General features: G+C 50.5%; 1 protein-coding gene across 10 annotated transcripts in view; it reads left to right on the top strand.

Annotated features, from left to right (window-relative positions):
* TNS3 (tensin 3) overlaps nucleotides 1-7,404 on the top strand; it is a 223,522-nt gene that overhangs the window by 96,313 nt on the left and 119,805 nt on the right. For all 10 annotated transcript variants that reach the window (XM_010829019.1, XM_010829021.1, XM_010829015.1 and 7 more), the window contains 2 exons: nucleotides 5,184-5,236; nucleotides 7,167-7,338. In XM_010829019.1, coding sequence (XP_010827321.1) covers nucleotides 7,189-7,338 — 150 coding nt within the window. In that variant the 5' untranslated portion in view covers nucleotides 5,184-5,236; nucleotides 7,167-7,188. The remainder of the gene's footprint in view (nucleotides 1-5,183; nucleotides 5,237-7,166; nucleotides 7,339-7,404) is intronic.

Consider the following 7,404-nt stretch of genomic DNA (forward strand, 5'->3'; position numbering starts at 1 on the left):
TGAGGTTCTCCCTTGCTGCAGGATTTCGTGCCCAACAGATCTCAGAACCTGGCTTAGAAGTGGTGACTCACTCATGATTCCTCTGTCCTTCTAGGCTTAGGGCTAGACTTGCTTCCCCGGGAAAAGCTCCTCTAGCTTCACTCGTTTCAGTCTGACCCAAGGACAGGCTGGGCAGGATGGGCTGTGGACCACCGAGGGCCAGGGGGTCGAAAGAGTCCATGGTTTTGGTGTCAGAAGTTGCGCTGCCTCTTAATTCTATACACCTAAGAGTCCTGAATGCCCTTTCCCCAGCTGTGAAGTGAGGACAGTCATGACTTACGGGGGTTCCTGCTGAGAACCAGGTGCCTGGCCATGAATGGGTCTGCTTCCTGACCTTGGTCATCTGTTGCGTCTTACCGGATGGTGCTGGTAGAGTGTTGCTGTCTTCTATAGGGGGGCAGGGGGACTGCATGGTCTGTGGACACAGGCCTTGTCACCCCAGGCACAGCTGGCTGCTGAGGCGTGCAGGAAGGCAGGGGGCTTTCTCTCCAGCCTCTTGGAGGCCCTGGACTGGCCAGAGGGCCTGCCTTCTTAGAGAATCCCCTCCTCACTCTTTCCCTCCTGCACCTGTTCTGGCTGCACTGGTTCCCTCGCTGGTCCCACTGCAGGGCCTTGGCACTGGCCATGCCCTGCCTAGTCCTATCCCCTTCACGTGACCTCCCTAAGCCCCTCACCTCCCTCACCTCCCACAGCCCCTCCACACTAGGCTGCGGCTGTGCCTGCTTCCCTGCATGCTCCTCCCCTGAGGGTTGTCAGGAGCCTTGCTGGCAGGCTGGGGTGGATAGTCAGTATGTGGGGGTTCCAGCTGCTGTCATCCACTTAGGTGACGGGGGTCTGCTGGAAGGCATAGAGGGCCGGCCTTCAAGGAGTTCGCTCTCTGTTTACAAACTTATAGTTATGATTGGTGTCAGATTGTCTTGAGTCGCTGTGTGTTACTTCAGTCTAACTTGTTCTAACAGCTCAGCTGCAGGTGAAACTGAGAAATACTGTGAGGCTAGGCTGAGGCCTAGCTTTCTGATTGTATTGCTTGTATGTAGGTTTGTATTTGTTTACCTATTTTTCATGTGTTTATGTGTGTGTCTACATATCCTCTATCTGTGTATCTATCAGCTCTCCAACCTATTTATCATCTGTCTATTGTACCATCTAGTTATGCATTTATCATCCGTCTATTGTACCATCTAGCTATGCATTTATCATCTATTGTACCATCTCAGTTCAGTTCAGTTGCTCAGTCGTGTCCGATTCTTTGTGACCCCATGAATCACAGCACGCCAGGCCTCCCTGTCCATCACCAACTCCCAGAGTTCACGGAGTTCACTCAGACTCATGTCCATCGAGTCAGTGATGCCATCCAGCCATCTCATCCTCTGTCATCCCCTTCTCCTCCTACCCCCAATCCCTCCCAGCATCAGAGTCTTTTCCAATGAGTCAACTCTTCGCATGAGGTGGCCAAAGTACTGGAGTTTCAGCTTCAGCATCCTTCCCTCTAAAGAAATGCCAGGGCTGATCTCCTTCAGAATGGACTGGTTGGATCTCCTTGCAGTCCAAGGGACTCTTAAGAGTCTTCTTCAACACCACAGTTCAAAAGCATCAATTCTTCGGCGCTCAGCTTTCTTCACAGTCCAACTCTCACATCCATACATGACCACTGGAAAAACCATAGCCTTAACTAGACGGACCTTTGTTGGCAAAGTAATGTCTCTGCTTTTGAATATTCTATCTAGGTTGGTCATAACTTTTATTCCATGGAGTAATCTTGTACCATCTAGCTATGCATTTATTATCTAACACATCTGTCATGTGAAGGGCAGTGGTATTCAGAACTTGTTGTGGATGAGGGCTGGCTCAGACCCTCTGTGGAGCTGCGAGGCTTTGAGGCTGCTGCAGGGATTGTGGGTACTGCCCCTCCAGGCCCACCCTCCCTGCCCTCCTGGGACTTGAGGCCCAGAAGCTGCTCAGCTTGGTGGCTTCTGGAACAGGAGGTAGCTCTTGCTCATGTGATGATTTGGGGAATTACAGAGCAAAACTAAGTCAGTTCTCTTAGACCTTGAAGCCACACCATGGGAGAGTGTGGGATGATGGGGGCTTTTGGAGAAGGCTTTGTAACCCCCTTGAAACTCAGCGCCTGTGTGTCAGGAATGACGGGGGAAGCACCCTCACAGGCTAAGCAGTGAGGCAGGGTCGGCCTGGGGGCAGGCAGCTTGGCCTGGTCATGTCAGTGCTTGGACATCAGCAGGTGGGGTTGGGCCGCAGGACCCCCATGGCTTCCCCTCCCTTCAGAGTGTTGTCTGCTCTCCTGCTTTGCTTTGTCACATAGGTTTGCACAACCTGCTTACCAGGGTCTGCAGCTTCTTAGTGAAAATGCAGAGATGTTTGCAAATATCAGAAGACATAATCAGTCCCTTGTGCTGGTTGATTGGGAGCAGTGGTCTCCAGACAGGTTTATGTACTCACCCCCAGGGCTGGGACCTATGTATGTTTAATTGCAATGGAGTGTGAATGCACTACATTATGTTCATTTATGTATAAATTATGTACCTGTCCCACATTGCAGAGATTTTGTGTGCCTTCCTTATACACACTCACAGTGTAAAGCAAAATGGAAAGCGCATGAACTGAAGGAACAGTAGACGGTGCTGTGTGCCCTCGACTGGGACAGTGGTTCTCAGACATGGGGATGTTTGGACTCAGGTTAGCTTAAAACCAGCTCTTCTGGAATCTTGATGATATGCCAAGACTAGTAGCTGAGTCCTAAGGGAGATGAAGTCCTTGGGAGGAAGGACAGGCTGGATGGCCCTGCACAGTGTTCAGGGCCTGTGACCCGGCCCTGGTGAGGGTGGGGTCACTTTTAGGCCCCTGCAGCTGTCATGCAGTAACTCTAGGTAGGCCAAGAATGTTCCAGTTCCAAGGTGCTCAGGGTCCACCCTCAGAGGCTCCCTCACTGTCTTCCCTCCACGAGTGTCTGAGTTCTGTCACTGGCGGGAAGACCTGAATGCCACACCGGGAGCTGGCACCTCATCTGAGCTGACCCTGGTGTTGCACTTTCTCTAGTTACAGAAGTAAACTGTGTTCTCAGTAGAAAAGGAAAAAATAAATGCATGTAGAAGAAAAAATAAGAAAAGATATGTAGTGAAATGTTCCAGAAACACGCCACTGCCCAGGCAGCCTGCACACTGATAGACATTTCCAGGTGTGCGTGTGTAGCTGTGAGTGTGTGTGAGTCACGCACTCTGCGCCAGGGAGTGGCCATGTGGCTGTTAGTGCTAGTGCTGTCGCACATCACGGCGTCTCTCCAGGCCCACAAGTGTGTCACCATCTGTAAGCCCCACGACTTATCTAATGTCACTAAGTCTCAGGGTTGAACTCTTAGGCTGTGTATTTTTCACAGTTACACACATCATAATGCAGCGAGCACCCTGGTCCATAGAGACTTATGGACTTTCCCAGTAATTTCCTGAGTCATTCCTCACATTGCTGTCACGTGTTTCAGACCTTTTAAGGGCTTTTTATATTTATGGACAAGCAGTTTTCTAAAATGATGAATTCGTTTACATTTCATTTACATTTTAGAAATACTTTAAAAATATATATTTTTAGATTTTAATCTTTGCTTTCTAATGGACCTTCCCCCCCAAATCTCATTGTTTGGAGTCCATATGGCCTGAGCCATCAGAAGTCTGGAGTGTTGGGAAGATGGGCAGGACCGATGTGGAGCCCAGAACAGTACAGACATGGGGTGTGAGGCCTGCCGCCCACTGGGAGGTGGTCTTGGAGGCTGGGGACACTGGAACAGTGGAGGGCAAGTTCTGGTACCTGGCACCCACGGGGACCATCTCAGTTGGTCCCCAGACACCTCTGCGAGAAGAGACGACCTAGAGGCATGTGTCCTGGCTAGGGAAGATCAGCCACTGCGTGTGGACACCCAGAGCCCACTCTCACATCTGAGCATGGAGGAGAGTGCCTTCCAGGTCCTGCTTTTGTCTGGGGCCCACGTCACAACCTCTGCGGTTTGGAGTTGACTTGACCACACGTTGTGTAATTTTAGGAGGTCATCTCTCTCACTGATCCCTGAAATAAACTTGGTATTCACTCTTCATCCCTTCGCTTCACACTGGGGGAGCCACTGTGAGCCAGCTGCCCAGGTGGGACACCAGGCAAGGGGGGATGTCAGATCCTGTCTGAGAAGGGTTCCCCAGGGCCAGCGTGGGCAGGAGCAGAAGGGGGTGCCGAGGCTTTATCCACCTTGGCCAGCTCTAGCCTGCTGCATGGTCACCCCTGTGTCACCTACTCAGAGCATGTCCTGGGCTGGTCCACAGAGCTGTATCCATGAGACGCAGCAGGCAGGGAGGAGCTCACAGAAGGCAGGAGAGAAAGGAGCCTCCTGAGAGGAAGGCGTTCGGGGGAGCTGAGACAGGGACATCTGGATTCTCTTCCCCTTCTGCCGTTTTCCACGAAAGCTTACACCTCTCTGTGCCTTGGTTTCCCCACTTCTGAAATGGGAAGTAATTTCTCTCACAAAGTTACTGGATTCATCTGCTGAAATAGTGGATATAGAGGAGCCTAGTGGGCTGCAGTCCATAGGATCACAAAGAGGTGGACGTGACTGAAGCGACTTTAGTTCGCTCACACGCCTTGGAGTTTAACACACACACTCACACACATACATAAGGGTTGTGTAGACTGTAAAGTAATTATAACCTGAAGTTTTTTTTCCCTGTCAGATAAGCTTTTCAAAAATAGAGTGGTAAAAATGGAGAATTCTCTGAAAATCAGTAACTGGTTCTTTTGAGCAGATATAACAATAATGATGTAATAGTGGCCAACGTTGATTGAGGGCTTCCTGTATCCTGGGACAGATAGACCATGACCATGGACCGCTTACCTTGCCCTGACCAGGGGTCATGGGAACCTGCCCTGCTGTTGATTAGTGGAATTGTGTCACTTGGGATCTGAGGTCTTAGGGCTGAGATGTCCTGATAAGCTGGCGACCCTCCCAGGTGATACGATGAGCCAATAGGGAAGGGTCTGACGACGTTTATGATCATGTGAAACAACTGCCATCCTTCCTTCCCAGTGGGGTTTGCAGTGTGTGGGCTGGCAGCACAGAGATCTGAGAATGACCCTTGTCTTGTCATTTGCAGGCTCCGGGGGCATCATCAACACCTGCTTCTCTGTGCTGTGACAAACCGTTCAGGTGAGTGTCCGTCACTGAAGCCACTTCAGTGCCTCTGGCCTTGGGTCAGCTCTCGCAGAGGAAGCCTGGACACAGTGTTATTTTATTCTGTAGTAATCTTAATGTCTTTTTCAATTTTAAATAGAAATGCTCAAAGCTGATAAATATCATATGTGTGTCTCTTTCTGGAATGTAATGTCCCAGCATTAGAAATCCTGGCTGTGGAAATGTCCAATTAGTAATTACGTTGCTGTGATTTGATTGTGAAGTGTAGCATTGGGGAGAGTTCTAGAATTGACTTCAGCACATGAAAAGCCCATTATTTTTTAATAGGTCACTGTTGCTCAGTGGTGTTTGACTCTTTGCGACTCCATGGACTGTAGCCTATCAGGCTCCTTTGTCCATGAAATTCTTCAGCAAGAATACTGGAGTGGGTTGCTGTGCCCTTCTTTAGGGGATCTTCCCGACCGAGGGAGTGAACCCGAGTCTCCTGCATTGCAGGAGATTCTTTACTGTCTGAGCCACCAGGGAAGTTCCAGAGTCAAAAGATGTGATTTGATTTTTTAAAGTAAACAGGACTCTTTTACATTCATGTCTGGTGCATAAGGTAGAGAAAAGTATCTTGGTGATTGTTTGTATTTGAATAAACCAATTTTAAAAAATAGATTTATGATCTGGATATTTGATATTTCTTTTGGGCATCATAATTGCATTGTAGATAGTTCTAAATGTATCTTTGTCTTTTAGAAATAAATGCAAAAATACTTATAGAAATGACATATAATGTCTTGGGTTTTTTCAGGGCAATCACAGTGAGGAAGGGGGGTAACAGAGAGTATGGATGGAAAAAGCTTGGCTGTGTGTCCATTTTGAAATTGGATGATGAATACTCAGAAGTGTGTTTAAACTATTTAGTATACTTTTGAATTTTTTTCAGAATTAGGAGAGAGACTCATGTAATAGGAGTGGTACACAAACAACAGCTACGAGCCCCTAAAGCTGGTGGTGGGGGATTTTATAGGTTAAAACCACCCTCCCATGACTGTCCTGCACCGCTCCGTGGATTCACCAGTCTTTGGGGTTGACCCCATCACCTCTCACCTGGATTTTTCACCTTCTATTCCTGACAGCACCCACAGCCCTAGAAGGCTCTTCCTGGGAGGGGCTCTGGGGCCTGTGGTCCCCATTGCACAGTCCTAGTGATGAGGAAGCAGAGCCTGGATGCTGCGTGCTGGAAGCATTATCCTGGGCTCACCAGGCTGCAGGCTCTCCCCACCCAATGGCCCTAACTAAGTCCTCCCCTCTGCTGGCTTCATTGCTTGGTGTTTTTATCCTCTTCCAGACCCCATCCTCCTGCTGCCTGATGCCTGCCCTCTAGGTTAACCTAGGGGCGGTCTCAGCAGAGCCAGCACACAGCTCTTCTGATAGACACCAGCCCTTGCCTCCCAGCTGCTGCAATTCCCTCCCAGCTCCTCCTCTCTGCAGGACAGGCCAGCCTCCTCCCTGAGCAGTGGGCCTCCACATGTCCCCCAGGATTGGACCTGCAGATGTGCCTAGGCACTTGTTGATGTCTCCCAGCCTTGGCCTCTTGCTCTGCCATTCATCTGTCTAATGGGCTTCTTCCCTGCTGCCTACACCTGACTTGACACTCAGAGTAAGGAATGCCCCTCCTTCCAAGATCCAGGCTCTCTGAACTCATGCCCACCCAAGGAGGTGCTCTCTCTGCTGGCTTTCCATCAGCCCTGCCCCTACCAGGAGCCTCAGTGTGCTCCCTGGTTGTAGCTAGTTGTGCCCCAGTCATAACCGTTAAGGAAGTTTTAGCTTTGTGCCCTCCTGTGATGAGAATCAGTAAATTCCCAGAAGCCTGTCATCAGGTCCGGGTGTGAACAGTGAGCGAACGTCCCTCCTGGTGCTTGGCCCCTTTCCTGACAGCTGCCCGTGTGTCTCCCAGGCCTGCAGGGCTGAGCCCCGCCATGGAGGACGGCCGCGAGCTGGATCTCACCTACATCACCGAGCGCATCATCGCCGTGTCCTTCCCCGCGGGCTGCTCCGAGGAGTCTTACCTGCACAACCTGCAGGAGGTGACGCGCATGCTACGCTCCAAGCATGGGGACAACTACTTGGTGAGCGGGGACACTGAGCATGAGGGAGGCGAGGGGCACTGAGGGTGGGGACCGTGAGGTGGGGGG

The sequence above is a fragment of the Bison bison genome, unplaced genomic scaffold (genome assembly GCF_000754665.1).
Source record: "Bison bison bison isolate TAMUID 2011002044 unplaced genomic scaffold, Bison_UMD1.0 scf7180017864499, whole genome shotgun sequence".
NCBI lineage: Eukaryota > Metazoa > Chordata > Mammalia > Artiodactyla > Bovidae > Bison > Bison bison.